Here is a 21,624-nt window from a genome sequence, read left to right on the forward strand (position 1 = left end):
CCAATGCTCCATTACTTGGGCAGCTTCTGTGGTCTACTAACAGCCCCACACAGCTCCCTCCCACTAGTCTCTCAGCTCAGGACCAGCATCTTCCCTCCTAGAGCCTCAGTCAAGTTCCCCCCGCGGGTGGAGGACCTGGGTTAACTGATTGGGAACAGGCCCAGCCGCTCCGATCCATGGGCACTGCCAGGGACATTACAACATTGCTATGCTGGGTCCATGCCAGCTCCCCCAGGGATGGGAGGAGAGAGAGTGCCAGACGGCCAAGATCGGTGGGTGGGGGTGTGGGGCAAGCAGGGCCAAGCACCCAGATGGAGGGAGCAGAGCGAGGGTGGAGCTGGGGCAGGAGCACGCAATAGACTTTGGTTGCACGTTGGGGGTGATGGCTGGGCAGCAGGAACCAAGCATTCCTTCCACCTCCAAGGCTTAACTGTGGTCATGGGGCTGGGAGTGGGGAGCAGGGGACAGGTGTGTGGTCAGCCTCCTGACTCCTCCCAGCTCCAAGGGGATTGTAGTGATGCCACTGGAGTCAGAGGGGTAGCAATCCTGTTCCAAGCTTGGAGCTTAGTCTCTGCGAGGACCCTCCCAGATTAGGACTCCCAAGCCAGAGCCAGAGGACAATGTCTGGGAACGCAACTGGGGGGTCCTAACAGCAAGGGTAATGGGGTGTCAATGATGCCTGGTCAGAGTGGAGTGAGAGGGGAGCAGTCAGGCTGACCATTTCCTCACCCTTCATGAACCCCACACTGGCCTTGAGGAAGGATCCTCAGTACTCCCCCAGGAAGCCACCTAGGGGCTGGGGAGCCCCTCTACTCTTGCAAATCTTAATTCATCTGTCCCCAAGCATACTGTCCCCGAATCCCACAACCCCGTCTGCTAACCCCCGCGGGCTCACCTTCCCGTTGGCTGCAGTCTCTGCAGGTCTGCGCCCCCCGAGGCCTCGCAGTGCAGCGGGGCTCCTCGAGCTCGCACGGTGCCACCCGCGTCTTCTCCAGTCCGGGGACCCCGCTGCACCCGGCCCGAGTCTGTTCGGCTCCGCGAGTCCCTGGGATTCCGGGGTGGACCTGAGGCCGGCGGCAGGGGCTACTCCAGAGGTGGGGCACCGGGAGACCCTGGGGGCCCGCGTCGCGATCGCCGTCGCCAAGCTGGGTCCCGGGTCCCGCGCCGCCCGCTGCTCTAGAGCCGCGGCTGGAGCGAGCGCAGCCCGGCCCGCCCCCTCCTCGTCGCCTCCCAGGCCGGCCCGGCCCGCCCCTTCTGCTCCTTTGGCCGCCTTCCCACTCCCCTCTTCCGGGGAGCCGAGCCCGCCCTCCCGGCCTAGGCGATGAGTGCGCGGCGCCCGCTCCTCCGCCCAGGCGCGCGGGGGAGACGCGGGGCGCGCCCGGGGCCCCGCCTGTGCGCCGGGAAGGGGGCGGACTCCTCCCGCGGGTCTGGGCCGGGAGGATCGCACGCGTGGGGCGCCTGCAGGAAGTGGGAAGGGAAGAGGCTGTCTGTAAAGCCCCCGGGCTCAGGCTCGGGCTCGGGTCGGACACCCGCGGAGCAAAGCGCAACTGCCGGACCGTAACAGTTCAGGGCAGGGCAGAGCCCCGCACACACCCCCTCGCGCCTCCCTCCTCTTCGGCTTTAACTCTAGGAACTAAAACAGTGGGGCTCCTACTCAGCTTTGAACTAAGGTGGGCGTGAGCTGAGCAAGAGAGAAGGAAGGAAAAGCAGGGGGTGGAGGGAAAGACAAACTGAGAAATCTGGGAGAGTACTGGCGGTGGTGGGGGGAGCTCAGGCAGCGGGAGAGGGGGGCGTCTGGGTATGAACGCGTCGCTGTGCTAGCCTGGAACTCTTCTCTCTTTTCGTGTCTGAATCTTGGTCAACGTTGGGGCTTCTGAGTCGAACCTCCCTCCATCCACCCTCCCCAAGGGGCCGGGCAGTCGGGTTGAAAAGGGGAAGTGCTGCTGTGTGCCTGGCTCTGACATGGCTTGGGCAAGTCGCTGCACCTCTGGGTGCCTCCTCCCTCGCCCGCGCTCCGGAGAGAACCTCCCTGCGGTGAGGAGGGGCGGTGCAAGGTGCTCTCAGCTGGCGCCTGGAGGCAGGGTTGAGGAACCGTGGGGGCGCCACGAGGAAAAATGTTTCCGCCCACCTCTAACCCCTTCTCTAGCCGAGTACGGGAATTTGGGGTCTATTGTTTGGGTCCTACAGAGCTGGGCTGGGGCTTTCCCACGAAGTGTTGCTACCACCTGCTGGTTTTTCCAGGGAACACAAGCACCCGGTGCAATTCCCTTTGCCCCCTTTTCTCCCCGTATCGCCCTGTCCCATCTTGCTCTCCTGCTTCTTTGATTTATTCAAAGACATGCTTATTAAAGCACTAGCTGCAAATGGGCTGATCAAAAGTGGTACTTAAAGAGCATTCAGAAGCCGAAGAAAATTGTGAAAGAGATCTATGAGCCAACAAACACAATAAACAAAACAATGAAACTCAGTAAGAGTCACCTGGGAGAGACAAACAGGATTTAATGAATTGACTGAATAAGTGATAGAAAGATAAAGGCTACCAAACAAGTTCCCACTTTGCCAGGGGGTTGTTCACTCTTAGTATCAGGAGTCAATAAATAAGCCTGATAGTATTTAATGCTTCTGCATTTGAACGTCATTAATAATTCCACTTGTACTGACGTTCTGCTTTATCTTGTTTCTTCCCTTTGCCCTGAAACTCAGTGGTGGAGGGCTTCCTTCATTTTCTGATTAGTTATCTCCAAGACTTTCAAAGACTTCTGCAAAGAAACGGAATTTGCATTGTACGTGGAATTATGTGACTCATACATTAACATGCCTGATGGCTAGACATCTATGGTTATATTGAAAACTTAAAAAAAAGACACATAACTAGATTATGTTAAAATAAAAATAAGGACAAAACCAAACCGTAGTTGTTACTTTATAAAACCCAGAAATTCCTGTAGTAATTTGCAACATGTCTTGCATTGACATACAGTAAAAATACCTGCATTCTTTTCTATTGCATGATATACCTCATATTAGGTGACTATAATATGAAATGAAGTTTCTGCTGCTCAAGGCTTATGTAATTAGTTATATTTGTCTTGTTAATAAAATTTGAGAGGCATCTGGTTTTCAAAGGAAGTGTCGTTGTACTCAGGAAGCAAAGAGATTTAAATTTGTGATTAGTCAGCTTTGCATCCTAAATACCTATATCTTATCAAAGCAAGTTTTAATGGTAGGTGGACAGCATAGAATGCCTTGTTAAAGTATGCTGCAACCTGCAGCTATTAAAAAGCAAAGTAATGAATTCCTTTTTAAAGTTTAATGTAAGTTTTTTGCTATAATTTGTTTGGTGCCTGGGACACTCCAGGTGCTTGGAAGTGTTATAGAATGAATCAATAAAAAATAATATTTAAACTTTTTCTATGTGGCTGGGCATGGTGGCTGATGCCTGTAATCCCAGCACTTTGGGAGGCTGAGGCGAGAGGATCACTTGAAGTCAGGAGTTTGAGACCAGCCTGGCCAATATGGTGAAACCTCATCTCTACCAAACAATACAAAAATTAGCCAGGCGTGGTGATGCGCGCCTATAGTCCCAGATACTCAGGTGGCCAACGTGGGAGAATCGCTTGAACCTGGGAGGCGGAGGTTGCAGGGAGCCAAGATTGTCCTACTGCACTCCAGCCTGGACAACAGAGTGAGACCCTGTTTCTTTTTCTCTGTGTGTGTGTGTATATATATGTGTGTGTGTGTATATATGTATACACACACACACATACATGTATATATTTTGACGTTCTGTGCTAATGGGCAGGACCTAAAAAGTTTGTGGCTCATAGAATTCATCATTTCCAGCACACACAATCTATTATGTAAATTTGGAGCCAAAAGGAACTGCTGCGTAGAAAACTCCAGGTGAGATAGAAAGGCTCCTAGATTGGTTCTGCCTCATTTTTTTCTGAGTTTTTGCCTCCTTCTTGGGCTTTTCTCGCTCCCCTAGGATGTGCAATTTTCTTCTTCCTTATTTCCCCTTAGAACAGCTAATGTAAGCTGATGTTGTCATAAACAAAGAGCTTCACAAGTAATTTCACTGATAAAAATTCTAGTAAAAAGCCATAAAGGAGTCTCCTGAGTCCCTGATCTCTTATTCCAAAACATTAGTTAAAGCTCCCGATGCATGACCTCACAGGGCTCAGGCCCTTCACTGAACTGTCTTGAGGCTTTGTGGCCTCCAGGTGCAGTTATACTTCCTAAAAGCTGGAGTCTAGTCTGCAAACACTTTACCAATGGAAGTATTAAATGCCCATTTGTACAACTAAAGCTTTTATTGTTTTCTGTTCAGAAACTTCTAGGGTGTTCAAAAATTCTCCTATGTTACTGGTTTGTTTGAAAGTGAAACCTAGATTGCAACTGATTTGTAGACCAAGGGTAATGGATACCCTTCATGGTGGCATTAAAGTTTACCCATCATAGTCTTACACTTTGATATTACTTTAACCATGCAATAATAAAAAGGTATTCAGAGATATGAGTGCCTCCAAGACAAAGAGGATGGCTCTTCTCTCAGTTAGGGGTTGACTTCAGCTATATGTAACAGAAAAGTTGTACAACAGTGGTTTAAACAAATTAGATAACACAGAAATACTACGAAGGCCCCAAGTCAACAAGACTCCAACTTTAGGATGAGGGCTTGTTCTCAGATTGTCAACATTTTAGCCAGAGCTCCAACTACAAGGTCTCCAAATTTCAGGCAAGAAAAAGAAGGGAACAGGATTAAAGTGCTACATCCAGCTGAGTTAGCACTGTTCACAGAACCTTTCTGGAAGATCCATTCAGTGACTTCATATGTCTTACTGGCCAGGACAGTGTCACATGACCACCCCTACCTGCTTGAAACCTGCAAAATACATGCTGCACAAAATAAAATTAAAGCTGTTAAACATAAGAGAGGAAGAAAGAAAGAGTATTAGCCAGGGAACCAGCAGCCTCTGCCACAAATGAGACAAAATGATCACAGCAATCTACATTTTTCCCTGCAATCAACAAAGATTTCCATCTCCTTTTTATAGGATATACTTGCTGGTATTTTCCTCCAGACCATTGTCTTTACATAGGTTTAATGCTCAAAGATGGTTCCCAGGAAGTTGGTGGAGTGAAGGGAAATGCCAGGAGTGTCTTCTTTCTAAAATAACCGTGACACGATCCCAAAAGAAAAATAAATCCTTTGCAGTTACCCATACAGACAATAGGACTTGAAAACATTCTAGATTTTAATAAGATTTTGGGCAGTCCTCAGATGCAGAGCAGAAGTGATCAACACTCCACACCATTCTCTGCTCCTTTCCTGGTTTGTGTCTTTTCCATTCAGGTGCATATAGGAGATGGGATGATCTATGATGTGGAGCAGATGGCCCCCTGGTCGGGTCTTCCAGTAGAATGCAGTCTATTTCCGGAGCTCCGCCTCCAGATAGTGTTCTCTGAAAACATTTGCATTTCCTAAACTGCAAGGGTGGCCTGCATTTCTACAAGATCTGCCTTCTACTTGTAGATGTGGCTGACACATTTCCTGGTTCCCATATTCTCTTGTCTTTGGTATACGTCTCTCTCTACATTCAAATGGATTCTGAGAATCTATCCCATCAGAACTTAAGGCACCACCAACAAAGCGGAATTAGTCAACAACAAGAATCAATAAACAGCAACGACAACACTTGAGATCTTTTAAAAATCTGAAACAAAGTAGAAAAGGAATGAAGATGTAAGAGTTCAAAGAAAAAGTCTTCACTTTATATTCTTAATGAGTTAAAAGCAGATGTGGAAGCTATATTAAAAGGTTGAGATAACAAGGGATGGGGGCGGGGGAAGAAAAACGTAACAGGGGGGGTGTGGTGGTTCATGCCTGTAATCCCAGCACTTTGGGAAGCTGAGGTGGGTAGATCACCTGAATTCAGGAGTTCGAGACCAGCCTGGCCAACATGGTGAAACCCTGTCTCTACTAAAAATATGAAAATTAGCCAGGGAATTCTAAACTTAAATTTAGAATTCCCGGCAATAATCAAATTCCCTGGCACGGCCCTTTCTCCTTTGTCTTGCTTTGAAATAAACATGAACATTGTATTGTTTGTCTATCAATACCAGAAAAAATCTTAGTGGCTGAAAACAACACTTACTTATTATCTTACAGTTCCAAAGGCCAGAAGTCAGAGGTGGACCTCCGTGGGCTAAAATCCATGTGCTGGTAGAGCTGTGTTCCTTTTGGAGTCACTAAGGAGGGTCTGTTTCCTAGCTTTTCCCAGTGTGGTTCTTGGAAGCCACCGTATTCCTTAGTTTGAGGTCTTCTCCTTTATCTTCAAATCCAGCAACATCGGCTAAGTCCTTCTGCTGCTGTTCCTCTCACTCTCTTCTTCCGGTTTTTTGTTTTTTTTTTTTTTTTTTTGAGACGAAGTCTCACTGTCGCCCAGGCTGGAGTGCAGTGGCGCGATCTCGGCTCACAGCAAGCTCTGCCTCCTGGGTTCACGACATTCTCCTGCTTCAGCCTTCCGAATAGCTGGGACTACAGGCGCCCGCCACCACACCCGGCTAATTTTTGGTATTTTTAGTGGAGACAGGGTTTCACCGTGTTAGCCAGGATGGTCTCGATCTCCTGACCTCGTGATCCGCCCGCCTTGGCCTCCCAAAGTGCTGGGATTACAGGTGTGAGCCATTGCGCCCGGCCTCTTCTTCCGCTTTTAAGAACTTCTGTGATTATGTCCGGCTGGCCGGGATAATCCAGGGTAATCTCCCCATCTCAAGGTTAACTGATTAGCAACCTTCATTTTCCTTTGCTATGTAAATGAGCGTTATTAACAGGTCCCAGTGATTAGGATGTGGACATCTTTGGGACCAATATTCTGCCTACCACAGACATTAGGACTGGAGCTCCAGCACCGTTTTGGCATCTGAGCCAAGGCTAGCGACAATATACCTCTAGACTTCTTGTTGTATGAGGAGAATAAACACCTGTGATTGCAATTTGTGTTACTTGCAACTTCACACATCTCTAATAGATACAGACTCAAACATTAGATCTTTAGCCAAAGGCTAATTATTTTCAAAAGGCAAGATGAGGCCATTTTCAAATCTGCAATTCTTAGAAAATTTGCCACTCAAGTCTGTTTTCCAGCAAGATGCATTACAAAATGTGCTCTGAACAATTAAGAGATGAATAAGCAATTGCATTCTTCATTAGGGAAGTTGTGATTGAGAAAAAGTGGTTATAATCACTTAAACTATCTAAAATTGTAGGATAAATAAAACACAAAACAAAATACAAACTTGCAAATCATGAATCAATAGTAAGAGGAAAATTAAGTAATTGAGCGTAATTATGACAACGAAAGTAAAATATCATATTTAAGTGTAGTAAGAAAGTCTGCTTTTAAAAGAATATTTTAAATATCCAGGTTGACATAATGCAAAATATAAAAGAGAAATAGCAAAGACAGGGATGTCATCAGTGAAAAATTCCTTGACATCCATCAGAGGAAGTCAATAGTTATTGCAGACATAATTAGGTAAAAGAATTTTAATGTTCCAAGATAATCATGAAATATTATCTTTAAAATAGGGTGTTGACCTCACAAGTCATGGATAAAAGATAAAAGCAAATGGACATGGTTCCTTCATCCAAAAGCAAAATAGATAAAAGATAACAAGAAAGCTTTAAAATATAGAAAACATAATTAAAGTGACAGATGTCAAACCAAGTACAAGGTCTTAATAAGCATAATATTCCAGAATAATTTCTATGGTAAGTCATTGGAATAAGTACATCATGGAATTTCTTCATGTGGCAAAAAATCTCTCTCCCATTTCATAATATACATAAATAAACTGTTGTCTATTGCATTTCTAGAAACATTTATGTAAAAGAAAACACAATTTTTTTGTGTCTTATATAAAAAGACACAATATTTTGGGGACACTGGACCATTTCACTTTTCAAATAGCAATGCAACCATCAGCGACAGTACAAATGAATGCTGTTAAAATTAAATGTATAATCTTGAAATATTTAAATCATGGAGTTTAAATAAACATATGTACACATGTAATTGGAGGGAGGGAATTGCCATCCCTACACTGTTTCCCACCTTTTCTCTTCTCCTCCTCTTACCTGCACCTTCACAACCCAAGGAGAGACAGGAAGATGATGTTGACTTGTCTATAAAATTGATCAGCCTCTTACAAGCAATAATTTCTATCTTCATCTGAGTCTTTGTGTAGCTAAAGCAGCAATCACGAAAAGGTATATAACCTGGAAATGAGCCCACTTTTTATTTATTATAAATCTAAGAAGATGCAGTTTGAAAGTGGGACACGATTTTTAAAATCATGGTATACTCATATTCAAATTCAACAAAAAATAGGCATAAAATTTTAATCACTTTAAGTGAAGACATGAAATTATTTATTTTCATGTTAGAAAATACAGTAAGTTCCTTAACTGGATATATTCCTTCCTTCAAAGTAAATTAATGAAGAAGAGATATTTGATAGATAATAAAAATCTAAAATATAATTAGTGTAAATTACAGAAATTTCCCCTGTTAATTGTCATTAAATCCCCACTGATGACTCCAACTCCCCTTCCCTTCTCCTGCCACAAATCTTTTAATTGCCTGGAAGAAGTTATACTGCTCTTGATTATAGCCTAAATTACTAATCTTATTGTGGGTGAGGTGGGCTTCACTAATTGTTAGATAATTAGGTTCTTCTTCCTTGCAACTTTGTTCTGTACTATTTATGAGAATTAATGGGTTGGCCTTGGGAGTTGTGCTTTTCGGAATCATCATGACCAGTTGGATACCAGAAAAAAAAAAAAAAAAAACTGGCATATTTACGACTCACACTGGTTGCACGACAAGAAAGAAGAATGGATTTAGTGTCACCCTATATTATATTCTGCTGGAAAACCAGAGTAAATTGAATAACTCAGAATTACCCCAAAGAGACTTTAAATGCCAGACTAATTTAACTCTGGTCCATCCTTAAAACATCAGCTATCAGCCCAGAAGTAAACCTTCACATACACGGTCAATTGATTTTCTACAAGTGTGCCAAGACTTCAGTGGCAAAGGACAATCTTTTCAACAAATCTTTTCCAGGGAAAACTGGATATCCACATGCAAAAGATCAAAGTTTGACCCTTACTTTATAGCATATACAAAAATGAACTCAAAATGGATCAAAAAACCTGAACTTTAGAGCTAAAACTATAACTCTTAGAAGAAAGCATTAGGAAAAATCCTCAATAGATTGGATTTAGCAACAATTTAATGAATATCATACCAAAAGCAAATGCCACAAAACAAAAAGTAGATATATTGAACATCATCAAAATTTAAAAAACTTTTGTGCATCAAAGGATATTATTAAGAAAGCAGAAACACGATCTAACAAATAGGAGAAAATAATTTCAAATTATATATCTGCTAAGGAACTAATATCCAGACTATACAATGAATTCCTAAAACTCAACAACAAAACACAAAGTAATTCAAAAGTGGTCAAAAACTTTAATAGACATTTTTGCAAAGCAGATATACAGTCCAATAAGTATGTAAAAAGATGCTCAGTATCATTAATGAAATGAAAATTAAAATCATGGGGTACCACTCTATGCCTCCTAGGATATAATAGCCACTATATTTAAAAAATATATGACTATTATATAATATATATAATATATAATATTATACTTTGTATTATATATATTATTATTGTATAATATATTATTATATATTGTATAATATATTATTATATTGTATATAATAATATATATAATAACTATTATATAATATATAATAAAATAAAATATATTTTTCAAAATATAAAAATATTATTAAATACAAAACTTCAGGGGACCCAAACATTCAGGCTGTAGTGATGAGGTAGCAAGAGCAGGCAAATCTGTAGTGATAGAAAATAGATAGAAGATACCAGGGGCAGAAGGAGGAGTTATTTTTGTTAAGGATGCTGAAAAAATTTTGGGTGTAGACGGTGGCAATGGTTGTAGAACACTGTGAATATATTTAATGTCAGTGAATGGTGGTTAAAATGATAAATATTAAGTCATGTATATTTTACCACAATAAAAAAATCTTTTAGTTCACAGGTTGCTGTTTCAGGGAAAACTTTGGAAATCACGCTCATTCACAGAAGACTGTTTTTTCTCTCATCATGTTTCTAATTGTAAATCTGTATTTATTTGTGTGGTTTCTGACAATTGTCTTTCTCCTCTCCAGGACTGATGTTCCATAATGATTTCCAAGTCAGATTTGCTTACTTATCTACTAATAGTATCTAACCCATTGAAATAATTCAGTATAAAACATTTTTATTGAATTAATATTTTTAGTAATAAGAAAGGAAAATAAAATACAACCTTGAGTAACACATCCATTGCAATTATCTAAATCTTTTCCAGCTCTTACGTTTATAGAGTTGAATAATTTTAATAGGTCATTTAAAAATATAATTTGGCAAATGTGGCATAACTAGGCCACACAAAAACACAGATAGAGAAATAAGTCTCATTATTCTATTGTTACATAATTATTCACGATCAAATTATGGATTGTAAAAAGGTTAATTATTCCTAATGGTCTCCAAAAGCCATTATTTTCTTTAATTTGAATTTGGTAGGAATCGAGCGAGGCAGCTGATTACAAAGGGGCATAGCTATGCATTCTGATTTTACGTAATTCATTCTGAAGACTAATAGCGACGGTAAGTTAACAAAGTTTCCTATGAGAATCAATACATATCTTGTAATAGACTTCAAATAAGCCAAGTGAGTGGGAAATATTATGAACTTTTATATCTTATAATTAGAAATAACTTTGTATGCAACTGACTGTTCTAAGAGGTCAACAAGAAAAAGAGGATGAGGTCTGCTCCTATTTTCATTTTTGTTTTCTTATTTAAAACTAGACAATTTAAGATTTTAGAATAGCTTCCTTGGTGAATGCTTTAAACTCTGAACACTCAAAAGAGTACTGACAAAATTTTAGTCTGTAAGCATTTTTTATAAAACAATTCTGCTTCCAGTTAAACATCTTTTATTTTTTTTAGTGGTAGTGGTAATGGTGGTGGTGGCGGTGGTAGCGATGGTGGATTCAACACTCCTAAAAATGGGAACTTTCTGTAGTTTACATTAATTATATTGAAGTTGTTTTATTACATGTCAAATGTCTACTTGTGCTTCACCGCTTTATTAGTAATAAGTGTGTTCTCCAGTTATGTCACTCAGTCTATTTTTCCAAATGGAAACAAGTAATTTCATATGTTTATAAATAAGTGACTAGGGCCTTTAAAACTTTTTATTGGAACTCATATAAGTTTGTGTATGATTATAATTTGAGCCTTTCTCTGTGATCTAGAGTTTCTCCATCTGCTAAATGCCATTGAATAATTAAAAAAAAAAAAAAAAAAAAGACTGCTAAGAGACTAGTTGGCAGAGAGATAAGCTGGTTTGTGAGACATTCAAGCAGTAGAAGTTGGTGTAAAGTGATAACGAATGTTGTTGGTTTTTTCCTCTTAGCAGCTGGTTTGAAAGTTCTCCTTGGGGAGTGTTGTTTTATTTCATTTTGTTTTATTTGGAGGAAATGTGTTGGTAAAACATTTGGGGCAAGGGAGATTCCAATGTGCATGCTTAAGTACTGCAAAATGCTCTCAAATTGCCCTTTAAATCCAGGGACTACATCAGGTTGACTCACCTTTGCTTGCATGTGTGTGTGTGTGGCCTGCACATGTAAACGTGGGTATAATTGCTTATGCAGAACTCAATTGCTTTACGTAATGGTGGGGTGAGTCTGTAAGGTTTTGTGTTTAATTATTTTTTAAATAGCAATTAGTGTGTATTTCATTATGTCAAAAAAGTAAAGGCAGTCAAAGGGGATCACTCTTTTTTTCTCAATAAAATTTACTGATCAAAGGAGATCCAGCTATCAGCTATGCTACTTCAGGTCTCCATGCTTCATCAGCAATTCTGGTAGGGACAGAGTGAGTCCTGACAACAGGAGAGTGGTTGGTGGCCTTAAGCTGGGTTTCCGCAGCCTCTTCTTCTACCAGCCAAGAGGGTGTACTATGGTCATTAATGTCACTCTTCCTGAAGTAGAACCCTGATGTGTGCTTCCTCGGGTGTCTTGTAGGAAAATCCATTAGCAATTATTTTTGCCTTGAGATATTAAAAGGCAACTTTCTTTGTAATCAATTAAGGAAGCAAAAGTGTAAGCAAACAAGATTCCTGAACAAAGCATTGGTGGGTAAGCCTCACTTCTTTTTTCAGTACAGACAGGCATGCATTTTTAAGGAAAAGGTTCAGATAACCCTCAGTTATCTTTGTTTAGATAACGGTCATAATCTGTCATAATTAGTCATAATCATGTACCTCTGTTCACTTTTTCTAAGATAGCAAAATCACAATATGGCTTTGCCTGGAGGGTCACTTGGAAGTTTTCATATGGGCTCTGAGACAGAGGGAGGAGGATCTGGGGCAATACAAAAGACACAGTAAAGCTGGAGGACGTGGGAGGAGAAAGAGAGAGACAGAGCGAGAGAGAGAGAGAGAGAGAGAGCGATCTCCAGGGGTTCAGGTGACTAGTTCTCCTGGTGTTTGCAGTCACAGATAACCTGTGTCACTTCCAGACCAAACAGCTCAATAGACAAGTGTGCTTTATCTTTGTTTTGTTTTCTTTTTACTCACTTGATATAGATGAGCAGAAGGATCTCAGAAGTTACATTTTTAAAATGACAGATGGAAACAGTCATCACAAAAACTCCTTAGTCTATGAATTACTCCTTGGAGAGGCAACTCCCGTCAACCAGGAACAACCATTTAGGACCCTTCATGAGCAAGAAATAAACTTCCATCATGATTGTACCACTATGTAGCTTGGAGTTTGCTTATTACAGCAGCTAATGCTACCCTAACGAATATACCCTGTGTGCAAACTGATGTATGGAGGAAACAGAAATTTTAAACGTGGATTCAGGAGTATAGGGATCACGGAAAGCAGCTGTCTGAGTTGCATTAAGAAGCCAGGAGATTGAACAGAGGCTTGAGTTGGATCCTCCTGAAACCCCCAAGCGTTAGCCACTATTCCAGGGATCATCTCATAATGTGTGCCTTGTAGGGAGGGGAGGAAAAGAAAGCATTCAATGACACAAAACATGGCTGCCCCAGTCCTTGCTTCTGTAGCTGATCATGAGGTCTAAATTAATAATCAAAACGACCTTATTCCACCTCCTATTCCCTGTCTCCTCTACCAGCACCTTAGCAGGCCAGAGTTCTTTTCTGGTAGGGTGAATCATATCTTCATTCTCAGAGGATCTGAGTCCTTAGTCCTTGGGATCCTGGCTTCACTGAGTTGCTGCTGTGTTTATTATCTAGATATATTGGACAAAGGATGCTAAGAGGCACTCCAAGGAATTCTCTGGGTTCCAGGCATTGTTCTGCTTGTCCCTATTACGGAACAGCCACTGAATTTCCCATGAATGGTCATGGGGATCATTCACTCAAGCCAGTGACCACCTTTGCTACCTGTTATTTTAGTAGCATGAAGAGCTGCAAATGCCAGAAGGCAATCTCAGCTTCCTGTTTAATAGAACAATGACTTTATTTCTTGGTGGAAAAAATTCTCCCTTGGGCAGAAATTAGTACAAGGTATGGGAAAGGAAGCAAACTTCCTTAAGTGGTTCAGTTAAGGTGTGATAGGAAAAATCTATCCCTATCTCCACTCTTTGTTTCCTGGGCCCGAGTATTCTGGCAATGAGAGATAAAGCAATACGTTGTCCACTAGGTTAGGGCATATACCACTACTATAGAACAATGCCCCAGCCTCTCAGAGGGTGGTCTTCTCATTGGCCCATTGGCAGGCCATCCTATCTTTCTACCAATCAAGCTGCTTCTAGGTGGTGTGGCACATGATAAAACCAGACAATTCTATGGGTATAAGTCTATGTCTATACTTACAACATGATAAAATATATTCTTTGGTCAGAGATGATATCAAAATGATGAATAAGTCATTCAATAAGTCCAAGAATGTTGGTGCTGACAGAAACATTGTGGGTAAGGAAGGAAAATTCTTCTTGAGTATATGTACATACTCCTGTGAAATTAAATTATGTCTCCCTAATGATAGAAGGCATTCAAAGTAATCAGCCTTCTGGGTGATCTCCTTAAACACCTGAGGAATGGTGCTGTGATGGGGACTAAACTCTAGTATCTCCTTTTGCCAGTGCTGATCACTTCTGATTAGCCTTGCAAAGGAAGCCCATGTCACTGAGCCCATGTATCACTTCCATTGATGTCTTTGGAGCGGCCATGCACATGAGCTCATGGAGAAAGCCCCAGGATGGAGCATCCATTCACTTTCTCACTAAGATCATTTGTCTTCCTCAGCATGCTATTTCTTACCAAAAAAATTTATTTTCTTCCTTAAGATATTCCAGCAGAATGCTCTTACTTCTTCTTCTAATTTGAACTTCTTATTCCCTGGTTTTACCACAGAACCAACATCCTGGTCATCCTGAGATTTAATTTTACTGAATTTTGGAGTTGGTTTCACTGTCCTTTGATTTCTTATCTTCATCTTTTTTTTCCTTAGGACTACATTTTTTTGTGTGCTGGAATTCATATTTTAATACACTTTATAGAAAAACTTTCATTTCTGCATGTATTAAATGGCTTTATTCTATCTTAATGCTTTATTAATATTTTGGTTATAGTATTTGAGATGTAAAACATTTTCTTTTATAGCCTGACTGAAGTCCTGACTTCGTTTACTTCCAGTACCTAATGCTGCTGGTATGAAGTCAGCTGCCAATCTGATTCAATTCTGCCCATGATAATTTGTTTTATTTATTTTTTCTGGAGTTTTTAGGGTTTTCTTTTTATTATTTCTATTCTGAAGTTGTGTAAAAATAGGTAAAAAAATATTTATCCACTGTGCTTACCTTTCCCCTGAATGCTTTTCATCCTTTTTTTGTTTGTGATTTATATGTTTTCTATGAATAGCTTTTCTCCTGAAATTATCATTTAACCAATAATTTTTAACTTACGTCAGCTGTCCCTTTTTCTTTTTTTCATTTTACTCTTTTTTTAAATAAATAAATATAATGTTTTCTCAATTTTTTTTTTGAGACGGAATTTTACTCTGTTGCCCAGGCTGAAGTGCAGTGGTGCGACCTCAGCTCACGGCAACCACCACCTCCAGGGTTCAAGCAATTCTCCTGCCTCAGCCTCCCAAGTAGCTGGGATTACAGGCATGCACCACCAAGCCCAGATAATTTTTTTTTTTTTTTTTTGTATTTAGTAGAGATGGGGTTTCACCATGTTGATCAGGCTGATTTTAAACTCCTGACCTTAGGTGATTCGCCTGCCTCCGCCTCCCAAAGTGCTGGAATTACAGGTGTGAGCCACTGTACCCAGCCTCAAAATTTTAAAAAAGAAAAAATAGACTTATAATTAAATTAAAGTTTTTGTCTTTTCCCAAAAGTATATATGTTTCCTCTGGGGTCAATATTCTGTTTAATTACCTTGGTCTTTCTCTTTTATTCTGCTATATTAGTAAGGATAATTAATGCTACCTGCTATTACAAATAATCTCAAAATTCTTAGTCCCTTAATCCAGTGTAAGTTGTCTTGCTTTGCTTTCACCTCACGTAAAGGCCAGTTCCTGGTCAGAGAGTCCTATGGGGCAACTTTCCTATAAGGGATGACTCAGAGATGCAGGGCACCACTACTCTAGGATTCCCATTATTGCTGCAAAAAGTGAGAGAGGAGTATCACATGTAGGAGATTTTGTGTTTCTGGCAAAGCCTGGGTGACTTACGTTTCTACTGCATTCCCCTATTTAGAATTGGTCATCAGGCCCAATCTAGATGCAAGGATACTGGGAAATGTAGTTTTTCTATACTCCCCAGAGGATGATAAAATGGTTTGATAAATCTATAGAATTGTCTTTGCCAGAGCCTTTTGCTTTTCTTTTTAATCAAATGTCTGCTGATACTCAGTTGTCCAATATGATTATGAATTTAGAAATGTTGATTATTACCTGTAACTGACTAACATTTCTTCTGATACTAGTTTCCTTTTCCCTGCATACAAAGACTGCAAGATTTCTGTTTGTGGGTGTGGTATGTGGACAGGCAGGCTATACTCTAAGATAAGCAAGCTGGCAGCCTGTGCCCTGAAAGCCATTGCCCGTCTTAGGCTGATAGTTTATTCAGTCTCACTTTATAGGCACTTTCCTTACACATACTCAGGTGTGCGACGTGTGACTCAGCAGGCGTTGGACATACAGTTCTTCAATCAGTTGTCCTACTTTAAGCACTTTCTCATGCTTTGACTACATCTCTAAGAGTTTATAGAATGCTGTAAAAATGACCCTGCCTCACCTGTTGCTTTCTCTTCTACCTGTATTGAGCTAGGCTCTTTTCACTCTGATTTATATTAAGTCACCTTGGCCATAGCCGTCTCTGGTCTTTCAGAAACTCATGAAATCTTATTTATTTATTATTATTTTTTTGAGACGGATTCTCGCTCTGTCGCCCAGGCTGGAGTGCAGTGGTGCGATCTCAGCTCACGGCAAGCTCCGCCTCCTGGGTTCAAGGGATTCTCCTGCCTCAGCCTCCCAAGCAGCTGGGACTACAGGTACCCGCCACCACGCCTGGCTAATTTTTTTGTATTTTTAGTAGAGACAGAGTTTCACTGTGTTAGCCAGGATGGTCTCGATCTCCTGACCTCGTGATCTGCCCACCTCAGCCTTAAAATCTTATTTTGTTAATATTCTCCATCCAGTATTTGACAATTATGTTCTTTTCTTCTCTTTTATACTTTTTCCTATAACATATTTCTATTCTTTATTGCTTTTATTTTGGAGTGAGGGGAGATAAATGAGTTTTTCTCAAGCTATGATCTTGAACTTAAATTTTTCACTTAGCATAATATGATGTTCCATACTAATAAAACTATTTTGCATATCATTAAGTAATATTCTAAAGTAAGTTTTGAAATATGAATATTTATAATTTACTATAATTTACCTACTAATTTCCTCTGGTTGAATATTTACGTTATTTCTGTATTTTCTTTCTTCCTTCCTTCCTTCCTTCCTTCCTTCCTCTGTCCTTGCTTCCTTCCTTCCTATTTTCCTTCCTTCCTTCCTTCCTTCCTTCCTTCCTTCCTTCCTTCCTTCCTTCCTTCCTCTCTCTTTCTTTCTTTCTTCTTTCTTTCTTTCTTTCTTCTTTCTTTCTTCTTTCTTTCCTTCTTTCTCTTTCTTTCCTTCCTCCCTCTCTCTCTCTTACTTTCTTCCTTCCTTCCTTCCTTTCTTTTCTTTTTTTTGACGGAGTCTTGCTCTGTCACCCAGGCTGGAGTATAGTGGTGTGATCTTGGCTCACTGCAACCTCTGCCTCCCGGGTTAAAGTGATTCTCCTGCCTCAGCCTCCTGAGTAGCTGAGATTACAGGCATAAGCCGTCACATCCAGCTAATTTTTATATTTTTAGTAACATGGGGTTTCACCATGTTGACCAGGCTGGTCTTGAACCCCTGACCTCAGGTGATCCACCCGCCTCAGTCTTCCAAGGTGCTGGGATTACAGGCATGAGCCACCACACCCGGCCAGTATTGTTTTTCACAATTAAAAAACTCCGCAATGGATATTCTTGTACTTGAGGTGTTAGATGTCTAACTATTTTCCTGGATCAAATTCTTTGAAGGGAATTTGCCAAGTCAGAAGATATTTGCTTTTTCATGACTTCATGTACATATAGCAAATTGCTCTACAGAAATACACACCTTACTGTCTCATAGGCCATCAGCAGTAGGCATTAGCATTTTAAAAAATCATTAACAATTTATTTATACCAGTAGCACTTACTAACTGGGTGCCCTGGTTGACTCAACTGTAAAACATGGTCTAGGTCTTGGGCTGTTGTAAAGATTAAACATATACCTCATACATGTCTATCATAAACTAAATATACAGTACATTTTATTTTTAAAATGATAAATTATTTTTAAAATGAACCACCTGCCTGTCTCTCAGGTTGATGGGGAGGATTATATTAGACAATATATGTAAAAATACACAGAAGTGGTATATAAGTAGAGTATAATTGTTAAGTATTACTATCCTTTCTCCCAGTAAAGGCCTCTTACATGCGAGAGTAACCTAAATCCCAAGACTCTGGCTAGGACACAGTGACAGCAAGCAAATCACGTGGACAGCATCTGAGCTTCGGGGCAGGTGGTCTGATTGACCCATTACTGAAGAAGATCAAAGAGACCAACAAAGGATTGACCTCAGGGAATTTACTTCTCCTTGGCCAAGCATTCAGATTTTCTTTTCATTACAGATTCAGTTGAGCATCTGCATGTAAGCAATTTATCCATAAGACTGCTGTCCTCTCTTTCCTGTACACCGTTGCTGTGGCTAAGTGATTTTCTACTCGCCCCCACTCCCACTGTGTCTATATATGAATACGACAAAGGTACACAGAGGCCAGATTTCTGGTCTGCTCAAGAGCTCTGGGGATTTTGATCTCAAGCTGGCAGGGAGGAAGGACAGAGCTTTGAAAAGAATAAAGTGAGCAGAACTAGGGTGATATTGTGGGTAAAGGGATAATCTTGGATATGGAAAGGTGAATGTAAGATTAAAAAGTTAGGTCCAGAAATTGTAGGAAAATGGAGAACTTGGGTTGAATAAGTGGATTGATTGTCCAGCTGTGCCTCTGCTTTTCTGTGACCTCAAGATCTTTGGGATAAAATATTGACTACATGGATAATTTTATATTAAGAACCTTATTTTTTTCCTCCTTTCTTCTTTCTCCCTCTGATTTTTGTGTCCTGAAGTCCACCCTAGTCAGTTAAATGAAGCCATAGTTTTCCATTGATGTCCAGTCTAAAATACATTTGATTAGGAATATGTGTCACTAGACTTACTCCAGCTGTCCTTGCGTCTTACTTAGTTTCCTACCTCTGTGCCCCACAATAAACTCTGAACATCCTCCATGTATTGCTTCATGAAGAAAATGAGTCAAGCATGTATTCAAAACGATGTTCTTTCTGAGTTTATAATTTTTCTGCTAGGAAGAGATGTTAAATAATTGTAGCTCAAACAACCTCCCCCCCAAAAAAGTTTTTTTTTTTTATTTTTTGTCACATGAAAGAAGCCCAGAGTGAGGCAGTCTTGAGCTGTTAGGAAGGCTGCAGGGCAGTTTTGGCAAGGTGGAAGTTTATTTTCCTTTCACATAAAAGCCTGAGTGTAAGTAGTTCAGGTAGCTGTAGCAGCTACACCAAAATCTAGGTCCCAGAACAACGGTCTTCTTTGCTCTCCTTGGAGTAGTAATAGCAGCCCAAGGTTGAGTGCCAGCTATCCCTCTAAGATACCAGAAAGTGGAATAGAGGAAGGGAAAAAGAATGGACACACAGTACTAAAAGATTCTTTTTAAGACTCTTAGTGAAAGTTGCACACAACACTGAACCTTACATTCCTTGATCAGAACTAAGTCAATGACTACACCTGAATGTAAGCTAATCTGAAAAAAAGCATTATCATTTTTTTTATTCCAAATGTCCCCGTCCAAGCTAAATTTAATTTTGGTTTATTAGAGCAGAAATTGGAGAACAGATACTGGGGGGACAGGTAGCAGACTTTTACCATGGCAGAATATTTTACTTGGCAGATAGTGTAAAAAATAAATTAAGGATGTGATAAAGTCAACTGTTTTAAGAAAAGCAGAATTTTATTCCAGGGAAAAAAAATTAAATTATAAAAGAGAGTAACTAATTATATCTGTATGACTTTGTGGTGAACAGTTATTTATGAAGTTCTAATAATATAAACACAATTTGTTTCAACTTTTAGAATCAACTTATAGACAAGGCATGAAAATACTTGATTATGCTACTTAATAGAATGTAAATATTCTCAACCTTGACAATGTAAAAGTAAAATTGCAGATGACACATTTATTGCATGGAAGGAAATAAAAGAAACAAAGGAAAGGTTGAGGATACCAATATCATCATATTGTGAAGTGAAGAGTCAAGAGATGATGCTGTGGATTTTTAAAGGATCAAAGAAGAAAGATGTAAGGATATATGAAGTGTGAATATTGCTTAGAGGTACACAGCCAATTAAGAGTGAATCTTATGAATAGTGATGTAATTATGTGGGAGCATTGAGACTTAGTTAGAAGAAGGGATAAGTAAACTAAATAATTATCTATTAAGGCTATCCCAACAAACGCTGTCCCCCTTCCCAGGGGAGGTGATACCCCATTGTTCAATATGGGAGTGAAGAGGGTAGTTCTGTGGATTGGTGATGGCTTCATTTAACTGGCTAGGGTGGACTCCAGGACATGAAAATCAGAGGAAGAAAGAAGAGAAGAGGAAAAAGAATAAGGCTCTTAATATAAAATTTTCCATGTAGTCAATATTTTATCCTAAAGATCTTAAGGTCACACAAAAGGTCAAAGCAGAGGCACATCTGGACAATCAATCCACTTATTCAACTCAAGTTCTCCATTATTCTGTAATTTTTGGACCTAACTTTTTAATTTTACATTCATCCTCTTAGATAGCTAAGAGGATGTCACTGTGATCTAATTAGATAATATAAAAGGTATACTATAGAGGTATAGATAAACACATGAATAAATGAGTAGTATTTAATGCAGGAGAATTCTTCTTTTTCAAGTATTCATAGTGGATTAAGCCAGGCTAATGTAACAAATCATTTGAACCACCCGAAATTACAAAATGACCTTCCAATTATCATTTGTCTTCCTACATGTCTCCACTCCAGGAAAATAATGTGCTGGCTGAAGAGCCCACCTCCAGAATCCGTGGAAATCATATTTTTCATTATTGAATTTTAAATTTATAAATTGACAGTCTAGTTTATACAGCAACCTTTTCTTTCAGCTTGAATAGACCATGAGAAACTGATCAAGTGAGGAAAATTGCTTAACAACTTTAGGGCTCATTACTTTCACCCACAAATGTAATGAGTTGATCTTAATGAACCATGAAGACCTTTCATTGTGGAAATGAATGAATCTATGGACTCATGGTGAGCCGGAACGATTTACCTAGACCAATGCTTCCTAATATAATCAACCAAAGAGATGATTGTATTTTTTATGTAAATATAATTCAAGGGCTGCCAGATGATGATTGTTTTACTTATTCAGTCTAGAAAAACAGTGGCTAATGCTTTGTAATAATGTCCTGTGTTAAGAGCCAAGTGCCCTCCCGCCTGTAGGCCCTGTTGACGAGTGCCACCCCTTTAATGAGATTCTCATGATGACTCATCCTCCCTGTGTCTGCCACTCTGCCTTCAGTTGGAGCCGGCTCCCAAGGTTCTCTCCCTTTGCCTACGTGGTCAGTCTCACTTGTGCCAACTGCTTTCTTTCTGTTCCTTTTTTTTTCTTTCTTTTTTTTTCTTTTTTAATTCTTTTCTGTCTATGTTTGGCACATTCAGATGACATTTTATCTGGTCATATGTGTTCCAGAGGTTACAAACTTACTTATCTATCCTTTACACATCTCATGAATTCTGCCCGTCTCTCACAAGCTATTT

General features: G+C 40.2%; 1 long non-coding RNA gene and 1 gene segment (V, D, J or C); both read right to left on the reverse strand.

Moving 5' to 3' along the window:
* Positions 1 to 962: 962 nt before the first annotated feature.
* LOC126951110 (probable non-functional T cell receptor beta variable 7-3) overlaps positions 963 to 21,624 on the reverse strand; it is a 632,711-nt gene continuing 612,049 nt past the window's right edge. Inside the window, 1 exon segment of the V gene segment in view lies at positions 963 to 1,177. Within this exon segment, the coding sequence occupies positions 1,084 to 1,177 (94 nt within the window).
* Positions 2,743 to 21,624, reverse strand: part of LOC126951125 (uncharacterized) — a 38,675-nt gene continuing 19,793 nt past the window's right edge. Inside the window, exon 4 of one of the 2 annotated variants that reach the window (XR_007724356.1) lies at positions 2,743 to 2,759. This is a non-coding gene — a long non-coding RNA (uncharacterized LOC126951125). The remainder of the gene's footprint in view (positions 2,760 to 21,624) is intronic. The other variant, XR_007724360.1, reaches the window with a different exon arrangement.

Source organism: Macaca thibetana, chromosome 3 (assembly GCF_024542745.1).
Source record: "Macaca thibetana thibetana isolate TM-01 chromosome 3, ASM2454274v1, whole genome shotgun sequence".
Classification (NCBI taxonomy): Eukaryota; Metazoa; Chordata; class Mammalia; order Primates; family Cercopithecidae; genus Macaca; species Macaca thibetana.